The sequence below is a fragment of the Trichosurus vulpecula genome, chromosome 2, assembly GCF_011100635.1.
Source record: "Trichosurus vulpecula isolate mTriVul1 chromosome 2, mTriVul1.pri, whole genome shotgun sequence".
Taxonomy (NCBI): Eukaryota; Metazoa; Chordata; class Mammalia; order Diprotodontia; family Phalangeridae; genus Trichosurus; species Trichosurus vulpecula.
The window spans coordinates 461,105,995-461,120,177 of record NC_050574.1 but is presented as its reverse complement, the minus strand read 5'-3'; the positions used below and the strand labels follow the sequence as shown (position 1 = coordinate 461,120,177).

Genomic DNA, 14,183 nt, shown 5'->3' with positions numbered 1-14,183 from the left:
AGGGGAGCGTGAACCATTATTCAGAGGTGAGGGGAGGAAAGGCATCAGTGCATAAAGGCAGAGAGGGCAGACTGCCGATGCTGCCACTGACAGGGAGAATGCCCCCCAGGAAAGTGCTGACCTTGCAATATAGATTATTGATTATTCTCCTTGAGGGGAAAAAAAAACCTTCCCTGACCTAATTACGGTTCTAACTCCTTCTGAAGATTGTTGTGAGTAAAGTAACTTATAAACCTTAAACTATTGTATGATGTGCATGTTGTTGTTTTAAATCATGTTCCATGATCACTTTTGTCACATGGTCTCATACAATACATCTCCAAAGATAACAGTAAGAGATCTAGAACTGAAAGTTGTTGGTAATAATGATTTCTATTACCATTATTATCAACATCTTTCTTTTATTTCATTGTCTTGCTGGACAGAACTTGGGCAGAAATGATGGTCTGAGGACAATTCTATATCCTAAAATTATTAACTTGTTTTTTAAATTTTCTGTGTATTATTTCATGGGTGAATAAAGTGATTTTTTTGTAATTGAAAAAATGGTAGATTCTAAGCTCATCATATGAAGATGCATCAAAAGTATATTTAGATCAATTCCATTACAAGAAGGACAGTGGGAATGATATGTACTTCATCCTGCCCTCACATGATTAGATTTGTTCTTTTGAGTCTATATTTTGAGGGTTTTTTTGCTTCACATATCTTGGAAATGATGAGTATTTGGTGTGGAAACATTTCTTAAAAAGGTTTTAAATTTTCTTTTTCATCAATATTATGTATAGACAGTTGTGGACGATAGTTCTGTGATGGTGAGGGTCTGATCATCGTACAATTTGTTGAATTCAGTCCTTTTGAGGACTGAATTTTTAGTGAGTCCTCTGTTAGTTTGTGAAAGATAGCAATCTTTGGTGTATAATTCGAACCATCAGGTCAGGTCTTACTAGCTGTTCTGTAGATGTTAAATTATTGCAACATGTAGTGCTATATTTCATAGTAGCTGTACTTTCACAACAATGGGTTTGATATTAACCCCAAAGAAACAGTTTCATGGATTAGACCCCATGTGCAACAACACTTTGGGGGAAATGGAGGGAAAGAAAGGATAGGAATGTATTACGTGAGTGAGCAAAGAGGACAAATGCACTTAACTTACCTTCTTCTCCCCTCCAAACCTTCTGCTAGCTTATTAACTCATTATTTATTTCATTATTTTCAAAGTAAGAACATATGTTTTATATCTCCTCAAAAATAAACTTAAAAACACTAAATCTCCCTCATTAGTTAATTACCTCTGACGACCTACACTGTTTTATAAAAGCTTGAAGAAACTCTTTTGCCATAGGCCTTTTCTCCTCTTTTATTATCAGACCATGAGTTCATGGACTTATCCAAATATAAATGCTACTAGCCATATAATTTATTAACAATAGCAAATAGTACCGAGACTTAGATAAATATTTCAACAATATATCAGCTTTGAAAAAAAGATCATAGCTAAATTCACCTCTGTGCTCTTCAAAAGCAAGAGGGAAAGATGCATCTGGATATAAGTATCCAACTAAAACTACAACTGCTGACTTCTAAAACATTGGAACCACAGTTAAATAATTCTGTTTTCTTAGGATAATGTTTAAAGTCTTTTAGGAGTTCTCCTCAGAAAGTCTTCTCCACAGAATAAAAGTTAAACTCGGTTTTTGTACAATGTCTCTTCAGACTCTTTAAAAATTGACATTTAACTTTCCAAGTCCCTCACAAACTCCCCCTCTCATGGAAGTTAACTACAGCCTGTCACATACGTTCTCTCCATGAAAATAAAGTCTCTATATGTTCTCAGGAGAATTGTCTACCTTTGATACCTCATATCAGTTCTTCCAAGGGGGACAATTATCAGTGTCCCAAATCCTAGTTCCTCTCACTTAAAAATGTAATGACCATAATCATAGTCCATGTTAGTGGGATTACTTAAGATTTAGTTACACTCGCTTAGTATAAATTGATCAATAAGTCTAGGGTCCTTAAGGCTAAATATTCTGTAATTTCTGGAGGAGATGAGCTGGTTATCACTCTGCCACATATTTAGTACTTCTTTGTCACCATTATTGAATTCATGTGGATGTTACTCATAAAGAGCTTTTTAATTCCAAATTTGCGTATTAGCTGTGTCTCATAGGTTCTGTTTAGAATTAAACTACACTACGTTACATTATAGATATTGGGTACCATGTGATATGATTATTAATCTTTTTTGCCCTTCGTCTTGATAGATGGTCTCAGGAGAAAAATGGTGTTGAAATAAGTCCTTATTCTTCTATTATACTTTTATATTAAATGTACTTCAGGCTCTTACATGAATAAAGTAACTGCTTTTTCTTTTAATAAAGATACTAGGATATACATTCATCATCTATAAATTCACTAAAAGCATCTTTCAGACAATCCCAGAAGCATACAGGATGATGGGAATGATATTTATTTCATCCTGTCCTCTTCTTCATTTGATTTCTTCTTATAGGTCTCTATATTTTGAAAGGTTTTTAATTTATTTGTTTGTTTCACATAGTTTCCTGTTTATGAGTATTTGGTGTGGTGATATCTATTAAAAACATTGTTCTGAAATGTATGTTGGTCAATATTTCTAGATGATTGTGGACAATAGTTTTGCCGGTGATAATGATCTGATTAGAAGTACAGTTTACTGCACTTATCTATCAAATAGTTCTTTTACGCTTAAGGATATTTTGTAGACTGTATTTGTAGAATGGAGATGTGTCATCTGATTGTTTATGAAAAGTAGCAACCTTCTAATGTATAATTCTAGCCACTATGTCATGAATATGAGGAGTGTGATCTCTAAGGACCTTTCTGGCTCTAAATCCTTTGAAACTATGTCTGAATTGTGGATAATCAAGAAAAGCTTTTTAGAAGAGGTTGAAATTGAATGTCTTCTTGAAAGAGAAATGATATCCAGCATTTCAAAAGAGGTTTAAGTTTTACTAAGTACTTCGCAAACATTTCATCTGAAACTTACAACAACCTTGTGATGTAGGTGTTATTACTACACTCATTTTACATACTAGGAAACTGAGACAGAGGTGAAGTGATTTGTCAGTGGTCACACAGGTAAAAAGTCTCAGGCTGGTTTTAACCTCAGATCTTGACTCCATAGAGCTGCTTCAATAGGCAGCAGTCTGTAATCTTGAGGTTTAAACTTCTTTGTTACTCCTCGGTTTACACATTCAAATGAGGAGTAAAAGCTTGAGTATGAAGCTTGCTTTTCATTTTGGTGAGACTCTCTTAATTAACTACTTAGTTTTCTTAAGAGCTAATGTCAAATCTGCCTAGTTCTGCCAAGAAGGTCTGAACCTTGGAAAGCAGCATATGATACCTTAAGTCTTTAGCTTTGAAATAGACTTCTTTAGCTGAATCATTATTCATAAAGGCGTTCTCCCCACTTAAATTGTATTGTTCTTAACAATAAATCCAAATGACTGATTTAATATTAGAGTTAAACTAACCCTACATTGTCAATTATGGAATAAAGTCTTAATTATATTCATCGATAGCCATTACTATCCCTTCTCCCGTGTCCTCTATGCCCAGTTCTAAAATACCTTGGAGTTTTGTATTTTTGTGTTACTAAAATTTAACAAGGTCTTTGAACGATTGAATCCTATACCATGATGTGACTTCTCTCACTCCCAAGCAAACAAACAAAAATAAGCAAAAGGTACTTTACCATTTTTTTGGAAGAATTCTTCAAATCTATGATCAATTTCTCTTATTTTTCTGAATTGTTTCTATGGAAATGACTCCTTTATTTAGAGGATTATGAGATCTGAGAAAAAATTTAGGAAAAAAGTTCAAGAAGGAAATCAAAGATAGTAATACTTAGAAAAGAGGTGGGTTGTTCTTGTAAATTATTAAAGAGTGGTGCTAGTAGAAAATGGAGACTGGGAGATAAGGAAGCAAATTAACAGACAGAGTGTGTTATAGCTAGTGTTAGAGAGGAAGCAGGCCTGGACCTAGGTCATCTGCCTGTTTTCTTGAATAGGGCAGGTGGATGGAGACTAAATAGGTAATTAGATGAGCAGCAGGGTCTCTGGGCACAAAGAAATCTCTGGTCTTGGGTTACCCCTGCCTGCTCCTCCCTCCTTCATAACCTGACCCACCCTATCATTCCAATATCATTGTGTGCTCTGTATAGGATGTATAGGAAAATTGACATTTCATCCATTAGTCAAATGCAATACTCACTCCATCTCTATGCCTTTTCATTGACTATCTTCCATTCATAGGCTTTCTCTTCTCACCTCCAGCTTTTAGAATCCCTCTCTTTAAGATACTGCTCAACTTGTAGCTGGAGGGAACCATAGATATCTTCTAAAATCCCCCCCCCCCATTTTTTGAAAGATGAGAAATTAAGGCCTAGAAATCTTGTCCAAGACCAAATAAGGAAGGAGAGATCAGAGACTTATAACCAAAACTTGTTTACTCTCATTCTAGCACATTTTTATTATATTATATGAAAATGAATTTACTATAGTAAAAGATGATATCAAATAGATCCATTCATGAAATATAAATTATGAAGTTCTTATGTAAATTTTAGGTCATATCTCAAGTTTTCAAAAGAGATTTTTCAACTATTCAAACTTTTTATGATTATAAAAATGCATATGATGTTTGCTGGGTCTTGAATATGTCACTAAAGCAGTGACAAATATGAAAAATCAATTAAAATATAAAGAAATAAATCTTCAAACATTTCATGATTTGTTTAGACATGGAGAAAAAATGTCTCCCTATAATCTTGAGAGCTCATCCTAGCTGCCTTGATGACATGTTTAGCTATAAGCATGAAAAAGATTTCCAGGTAAAAAACCTTGAGGTCTATGTTACCTGGATTTCCACTACATTTCACTGTTGCAAGGAGATGATACTGAATTATCCAATGTTTTTGCAGCAAAATTTGACTTTTGTTAGTTCTGATTAACCTCAGATTGTTTAGGTTCGGGCATGCTGGTGAACTTTCTTCCAATGACCAATGAAATTCAACAAAAATTTTCTATATTGCAGAAGAGTTGAATGTGACATTGATGTTGCAATCCAGGTTTGCTGAGATTGTGACAGCACCTTTGAAAGAAATAAGGTATTTGGAAGGAGGGGAGGGGTTGGCAGAAAACATTGAGTTCTGTTCGAGATGTGTTAAGTTTGAGATGCCATGGGACATCCAGTTCATGATGTCTAAAAGGTAGTTGATGTCAGAAAATAGGCATAACTATAGCAATCACCAAGTTAAAAAGGGTAACTGAACACATAGGAGCTGGTTTACAAAGTGAACTAGTATAGAGGAAGAGAAGATGTCCACAACCAAACTTTGGGGTACAACCAACCGTGGGTGTAACCTGAATGAAGATCCAACCAAGGATACTGAGAAAGAGTGATCAGACTGGCAGGAAAAGAACCAGGAGGGCAGTGTCCAAAAAAAGGAGGGTACAAGGAGAGTTATTAATAATGTCAAACACTATCTGGGAGTTTAAGAAGGATAAGGACTGAGAATAGGTATTAGAGTTGGCATTGGTAATTTTGGAATGAGTGGTTTCAGTTGAATGATGAAATTGCAAGCCATATTTCAGCAAGAGGAAAGGATGTGGAGTAAGGTAATGCAGATGACTTTCTCACATAGTTTAGCAATGAAGAGGAAACAAAAAAGGTAGTTATTAATGAGGATGGTCAGATCAAGTGAGTTTTGTTTTTTAAAGATGGAAGAAATATAGTTGTGTTTGTGAGTAGTCAAAAAAAGTCAATTTAATAAGGAAAGATTGAAATTTAGAGAGAAAATGAGCATGATAATATGGGGGATCTTCTGGAGAAGATAGGAGATACATGCAGAGGGGTTGGACTTGACAAGTACCAGAAAGATATAGTTTCCAGGGATGCAGTGTTATAGTCTCTCCATACTCTGCCCTAGTCGGAAAACATGTGGAATTTTGTGTTCAGTTCTGGGTACCACAATGAAGCAAGAACATTGCTATTCTGGAATATAATGAAGATGATGAAGAGCCCTAGACTCATGCCAAATGAAGATCAGTTGAAAAAATGCAGGATATATAATCTGTTTTGATTTGGTGGGGGTCAAAGGGGCATAGGGCAAATACGGGGTATGATAGCTATCTTCAGTATTTGAAAAAAATATTCTATGCAATAGAAATTAGATTTGTTCAGTCCCAGAGGACAGAAACAATAACAGTGGATAGAAGCTGAAAACAAGCAAATTTAGGTTTGACGTCAGGAGAAACTCCCTAACAAAGAATATGACCCAATTGGAATAGACTGCCTAAGGAGATACCAAGTTACATGTCCTTGACGCAAAGATTGGATAACTACTTGTTGGAAATGCTATAGTGAGGGTTACTTTTGGGTAAGATTTGGGCTTCTGAGATGCCTTCCAACACTAAAATTCTGTAATTCAATGTCTTTGTGATTCTGTGACTACAACAACATTCCTGCCATCAGGGAGTTTGTATATTTATATACAATGATGCAACATTTAAACCTAAGAAATTTAGGCTGAAATAAACTAAATAAAGTTGTTAGGACTGGATATAGTTTTAAAAATCAATAAGTAAATGGATTTCAATTCCATTCAGTTTTATCTCTTGCATGATTCTGAATTTTCCAACTAGGCATTGTTTAAACTGGATAATAGTCTGTACCCATCTGGTAAACTTTTGACATGGTAAATTACTGAGGACACGGAGAGGATGAGTGATGTGTTCAGAATCTCAACCATGCAGTGTCAGATTCTAGATCTGAACCCAGATTTTCCTTAGACCACTGGGGTTGCAATATTCCCATGTGCCAAAACCAAATAAAACTTATTTTGTGAAGAAAGACAGGAAATATACTCGATCCATAGAAAATTGACAATGTTATCATGAAAAGGCAATTCCAGCATTTCCACCTGGAAAGTTTGAGGCTTTCTTAAAACTGGTAGTTGGTTTTTTTCTAATGAAAAAAATTCATGTGATACAAATGGAGATTGCATTTACCCAGATAGTCCTCATTGATTCCAAAGGATGCCCAAGATATTCATTCACTTGCTCAGTTGCACTCAGAAATTATAAAGCAATGACAAATTTTTTCACTGCTATTCTTGAAAATATAACACTATCCCTCTGTCTTTATTTCCATATTCTCTTAAAAGTAAGCATTCAAAATATGTAGGTTTTCTCCTCAAAATCTCCACTGCAAATTTGCATACATTGAGCTATTGAACTTTCTAGTTTCATGAATTCCCTGGCTCTAAGTCTTCAAAGAGTGGGATTAGGGAGGGAGAAAGAAAAAGGAAGGAAAAGGAGGAGAGAGGAAGAGAGAAATGTTTTTGAAGGTAATCATACTTAGATTTGAATTTATGACTATCAATAATGATTAATTGAATTATTTAAAGAAAGTTACCCCAGTTCATTCATTGTTTGAAATCATCTTTCTTTAAAGCTCTCATTGTAAAGGTTTTATTATGTGCATAACTTCACACAAAGCCATTTGGATGCAGAATTTATAGTTAGCAGAAATAATGTCCTTGGTTTAAGGTTTTGTCTTCTATGCTGTTGCCCCGCTTCTTCTTTAGTGAATGTCAAGTATGTATAAACAGAAATAGGTTATAAAGACTTTAGTTTTTAATTTGTATTTTGCAGTAGATATGACTGCCTGCTACGATTCATTATATTGTAATGGTAATACTGCAATCTGTATTTTATCATTGTGGAAGATTATTTGAATAATAATTTTCAAAGTAGGCATGCAGTAAAGGCTGTTATTAAATCCCTAAATAAAGGTCTGTGTTGAGCTACAAATTTCTAAGAGCTTTTATTCCAATAGGAGCATAGAGTACCCCTTATATAGCATATTATATAGCTGTTTCTGTGGTTAAGATGGAGATGTAAGGATTAGAAGATAGTGCAATTAGATGTATTTAGAGGTAAAAGAAAGACAAGACAAAAATGTTTGAGGGATCGTTAATTTGGAAAGATATCCGTGGGAGAAAGCACTAATGATTGGTCTATGCTACCTCTGTTAGATATATAATTCCAAGGGAGTGGCCATTGGTGTCTGCCAGGTGGTTTGTGATTTGCTGGTCTCAAGTTGCTGCTTCCAGTCACAGCTGTTTTGAAACAAACAAAAAACAAACAAAAAAATAGCCAGCCAACTAAGTAAAACCCACAGGCACTTAATCCTTCCTCTAAAATCACTATCTTTCATCTCATATAATTCTCTTATTTTGGGCTAGAAATTCCAAAGATCTTTGGCCTCTCATTCCAACAAAAAAGGAAAGAGAAAAACAAGAACCAAAAATAATGACAGCAATAAAGTAAATCCTAGGTGGATTCTAAAAAGGCATTACTTTCTCTCTGCCTTAATTCTCTTTCTAAATTCTAAGCTATTCTATATGTATGTGGCCAGCAATAGACCTCCAGACTTTGAGGCACCCTAAACAGTGGGCACATTGGGTAACAAAGTCAAGTATCTAAAAAGGTTTTGACAGGCCTGATGAAGAGTTGAATCTGATCAGATGAAGTTTAAGAGGTAGAAATGTGAAGTCCTACACTTTGGTTTAATAAAATAACTTCATAAACTGCCTGCCTGCCAACAATTCATGTGAAAAAGATAAGTAATCTCTACTATTAGATGGCAACCAGAAAAAAATGCATTCATAGAAGCACATTGTCCAGAACAAGAGAGGTGAAAATTTCCCTGGTCAGATCATGTTTGAAGTACTGCATTCCATTATGGATAAAACATTTAAAAAAAGACTTATTTTAAAAATAAAGTGGAGGACAACCAAGGGAGAGTAACAGCCTCATATGAGGTTCTAACAGTCCTATGAGAGTCAGTTAAAGGAACTAAGGATGTTTACCTTGAGAAGGAATACTTAATAGAGTAGATTATAAATGCCTTTAGGTATCTGAAAAGCTGAAATATGGAAGAGATCTTCTACTCATTCCGGAGTAATGGTCAGAAGCTACTGAAAAGGCAGACAGATTCAGTGTAAGGGAAAATATTTTAACAATTAGTGGTAGCAAAAAGGGTAATTTACTAAAGAAGTTCTGGGTTCTCTTTCACTGGAGGGTTTCGTAATAGAGCATGTCTTTGAAATGCTATAGAGGTGATTCCTGTTCATGTACAGGTTATGCCAGATGGTTTCTGAGTGTTCTTCCCATGTCACTGTCCTCTGTGGAACTACCTCTCCTCCTTTCTGCATATGGCTCCAAAGGTCTTTGTTTCTGACTTCTTTCCTCCTTTTTGAATGTCATTTATGTTCCATTTTACCTCACTTCTACTGTATAAATGGGGTGGAGGAATTGGTGTTGCAGAGAAAACATAGCTACTATTTGCTTTGGATGCTCAAATCCCTAGGAATGCCCCTGAGTCTTACACATCGCCATGAAAAGTCCTACCTAAAATAATATTGTTTGAAGATTCCATATATTATTTTAATATAGATCTTATCTATCAAGATTAAATGTTCATGACAGTTCTATAATGACAAGGAAAGATAATATTATCTGGTGGAAAAATAAAAAGAGATTGCTATTTGTATGTCATCTTCATAAAAAAACATTGGCAATATTGCAGAACTGTCAGGGTACGAAAACTTCAAAATGGTAAATATTTTATAGAATCAAACACTGCAATCATCCTACTGTGCTGGAAAATGTAGAAACTAGGGATATGGAAAATGCAAATCTGAAGTGTCAAGTTGGAGTTTCAAAATATAAAGACAAAGATAAGTACAGATTTCGCATTTTTAATATTCTGCCATCTCCTATTTTACTTCCTCTTCCCTTTAGCCCACTCCTCCTCTGAACCATCTTGGGTATTCAGTACTTTGAAACAATGCCCATACTTTTCCACTGTCACCCCTGACTGTCCTGGCTTGCCTTCTTCATCAGGTCTCCATGCTCCAAAATCTTCCCTTATGCCCTCTTCACTATAAGGGCATCTGTCCTTTGCCCAATTCTATGATATATAGGTAACCTATGAAATCGTACAGCCTTGCACTCCTCAGCAATGCAGGATATACTTAGTGGATATGTTGAATTAATCTGTATTTCAACTGACTTCTTTGGATGTCTTTTACTAAAGCTGTTAAATTGTAGCTTTTTAATTATGTGTATCTCTAAATCATATCTGTGTAATGCAAATGGCCTTCCTCCTTGCATTTTAAATATTTCTTTCTATTTATTGCTTAATGTACTGGAACAGTCTGAAAAGACACTAATTGCACAACACCCAATTTATTTTATTGTGCAGCATTTGGAAGTTCCTGATGACAAGTCTTTGGGTACTTCATTGATGGAGACTGAAGTAAACCTGGATAGCTACCAAACAGCTTTAGAAGAAGTACTGACTTGGCTTCTCTCTGCTGAAGATGCTTTGCAAGCACAGGGTGAAATTTCAAAAGATGTAGAAGAAGTGAAAGAACAGTTTCATACCCACGAGGTAAAAAGCATTTTCTTAAAGTCATTATAAGAACGATGTACCTATCACCCTTTTGAACTTCTTCTATCTGTATACTTAGGGCCAAAGACTTCTGGATTTGGAGTCACAGCATTTGGGTCAAATCTCTGCTCTGACTCTTAATACTTGGGCAAATTTTAGCAGCAAACCACTTCCCTTTTCTGAGGCAAGCCTTTATTGTCTGAAAAATGAAGAGGTCAGACTAAAGAACTAGTAAAGTCCTTTGTATATCCAAATCCATTATGTTATAACTGTTAGTGCATTAATATTCATTTATTGCAAGAATATTATCTGACTTTGCCTCTTGATACATTTTGATTTTTATATTTTAAATATATTTATTTTTAAATCACAAATACATACTTAGAATCTCCATTTTCCCAATATTAATTTTTAGCCTTTTGAGGTTTCAACTCAAAACTAAATTAAGACTCATTATCAACCATGCAGTTTTTAAAAGAAAAATTGATAAAAAAAAATTTAAGAGTACCATTGGAGGATTTAATCTTTAAAACAATGTGGAGGAAAAAAACTCTCTAATGTCCTAGAGGTATTAGTCAACATTATCAGCCTCTTTTTGTGGCAGGGTTATATGATGGAATTAACAGCTCACCAGGGACGAGTTGGCAATGTTCTGCAATTAGGAAGCCAACTGATCAGAGTTGGGAAGCTCTCAGAAGATGAAGAAAATGAAGTCCAAGAACAAATGAATCTCCTCAATTCTCGATGGGAATGCCTCAGGGTAGCCAGCATGGAAAAACAAAGCAAGTAAGTGACAAGAAGAGCAAAAGAGGTATTCTGTTTGGGGGTGTGTGTCTAGGGTCCTGGCACAGACGCAGAATGTCTAAAGAATACTGTTCCATTCAGAATCTGAAGTATATCACCCACCTAAGAATGTTCATATTTATTGGAGTAGAAAGGTTAAACAAACAGTTCTCTACCACTTCATATTTTAGGAAGCAACATCCTATTACTAAACATAGGTCAAATTTTTATCCAGGTTCTTTCCTAAAAGTAAATTAAAGCATAGAAAAATGTAATGAGCTTTATGAGAAAAATATATGCATGTTTCATTTCAATGAAGTTGACAAGGAAATTGAGATATTCTTTTCGGAAGAAATTACCCTGGAAAAGCTGAAGATTCATTTGTTTGTAGATCTAAAAACAAAATGCTTTAGAAATCCTCTTGGATTTCTAAAAACATATCAAATTAATCAGAAATAGCTTTTGAGACATTCCAGAAATATACCTTTTTTACAAAGAAAACAAAAAGACATAGTAATTTGGGGGATTTTCCTTTGACTTGTACAATTTTGTATAGACATGTGTAGCCTACCTATGCAATTATATTTCAGTTTAACTGAAAAGAGATGAAATTTCAAATTGGTATTGAATATATTAAGCACATATTTCTGTAGAATGCTTCAATAAGTCAAGGAGTTTTGATTAAGCACTGTCAGTAATCTCCTCTATGTGTGTGGACCACGATAACCCTTTACCCAATGTCAACAGCATCATAGCTACCAGATATATAGTGCCTATTATGTGCCAAGCACTGTGCTAAATCTATTGCAAACATTTCCTCATTTGATCTTTACAACAACCCGGTAATATGGGTGCTATTATTATCCCTGTTTTACAGTTGAGAAAACAGAGGTTAAAATGGATTATCTATGTTCAGACAGCTAGCAAATGTCTGAGGCTGGATTTGAATTCAGGTCTTCCTGACTCCAGATCCAGGGCTCTATGCACTGTGCCACCTCTCTCTCTCTAGATGACACCTTAACAACTTTGAAGGATGCTATGAATTCTCTGAGGCATCTGCTGAAATTCATTGAGACCTGGGCCCCTTCTGATGATACTGTTTTCCTTACCACCCTTACCCTACACACTTTCTAATACCCTGAAAGATCCTGGTGGGGTAATCAGAATACTCTTTCCATCTCCATTGATACTTCCAGAGTCTCCCTCTAGTACCATAACTCAGCCACTTCTAATCCAGGATCCTTATTGGCCATCTTCTTTCAATACATTCACTACATTCCACTTCCTTCCTCCATGAGTTTATTGCTGGGTTTGCAATCTTCCTGCCTGCCCCAAATCCAGCCGTCTTATAGAAGATGGTAGACATATTGATGCTCTCTCACACACCCTAACTTCCCAACTTCTCAATCTACTCCATTTCTATTGCCAATTCTTTCATGCTACCTCAGCTACATACCCTACATACCAGAAATGGTCATTCTTCCAGTCTTGCCAATATTCTTGAGTGTTCCACTTTCATGTTCATGAACTTTGAAATTCCTTTTTCTGATCATACCCTTTAACATTCCATCTTTCCCCCTGTCTTTTCCTGGTCCTTATCATTCCCTTCATTCCCTGTACCCCTTTTTCTCTCCCAGGTCATCATTCCCTTTCTCTCACTCATTCCTCTTCCCTACCCTTTCTCAACCCCTTGGTGAAACAATTCTAAACTAATTCTAAACTATTCTCTACTCTCAAAACTCTTGCCCTGTCACTAATTGTGCCTTGCCAACACTGGATTACTCTTACTCCCACCACCATTTATCTCATCTTAGCTGGACCCTTATGGCAACAAGATAATTAATCATTCTAGTCCTTGCTAATCAATTAACTATATGCCATTCTTTAGAGACTCTTCCAAAACTTCTTATCTCTTCTTAGTCCCTTCACTTTAGCTTACTAACAAAATTCTCCTTATTTTCCTTCCAATTCCCATCCTTTCTTTGACTCTTCCCTCACCAATTGATCAAGAATTGATCCCAAATTTTTAACTTACCCATGTCAGAGTTGTGGAGACTAGTAAGCTCCTTTTGTTAAATTTTCTGTATTAATTAAAAAAGAATTTAAAAGATTTCTTTCTTTAAACATCATTGTAGTTATAGAAAAGTCAATGTCAGCCAACTGGCTAGCATAACTTTGACTAAGACATTTTATAACAAAATGGAAAAAGAACAACCTGGTGAGAAGCAGCTTGCAGTAGATTATCTTTTCTGTATCATTGGCTGCGATACAAAGAGAAAGAGCCTTTTAGCAAAATCGGCCTTAGCAATAGTAGAATAATAGAGTGAATGAAATGCTGGGTCTGAGATTTAGGGCTACCTGGGCTCATGCCCTTCTCTCTGCTCTATATTAGGTGGGTATCCATAGGTGACTCTTCACTCAATATCTTAAAGACTCCTTTTCCTCATTTGTAAATATGGAGATTTTAATACCTGCAGTACATAACTAGGCTGTGAGCAGAAGGCTTTGCAAACCTTAAAATGGAAGGAAAAGAGGCAGAATCTTACCTGTAAGCTAAAGTGAAGGGACTGGGGAAGAGCCTCTATGGAGTGGTATAAGTAACGTAGGTAGATAGATAGATAATGTGCGTACATAGATATGTAAAATATATCTGTTGTACATACATATATTCATATGTACACACATATATGCACATGTATATTGTATATATTATATGTGTGTGTACATATGTATATGTGCATGTGTACAGATAGACAGACAGATAGATATAGATATGGGCATCAGTGTCTATATATACTCGGTTTGGGGTGGGGAAGGGGCAGTTATGAGTTGAGGGGGAGCAGAGAATCAAGGCAAGAGAAGCCAGTGTCAGACTGAAATATCATAGCCCC

The 14,183-nt window shown here is 35.5% G+C and overlaps 1 protein-coding gene across 6 annotated transcripts in view; it reads left to right on the top strand.

Moving 5' to 3' along the window:
• The window catches only part of DMD (dystrophin), a 1,925,924-nt gene that overhangs the window by 202,975 nt on the left and 1,708,766 nt on the right, over window positions 1–14,183 (top strand). For all 6 annotated transcript variants that reach the window (XM_036747778.1, XM_036747779.1, XM_036747772.1 and 3 more), the window contains 2 exons: window positions 10,321–10,509; window positions 11,114–11,295. In XM_036747778.1, the coding sequence (XP_036603673.1) occupies window positions 10,321–10,509; window positions 11,114–11,295 (371 nt within the window). The remainder of the gene's footprint in view (window positions 1–10,320; window positions 10,510–11,113; window positions 11,296–14,183) is intronic.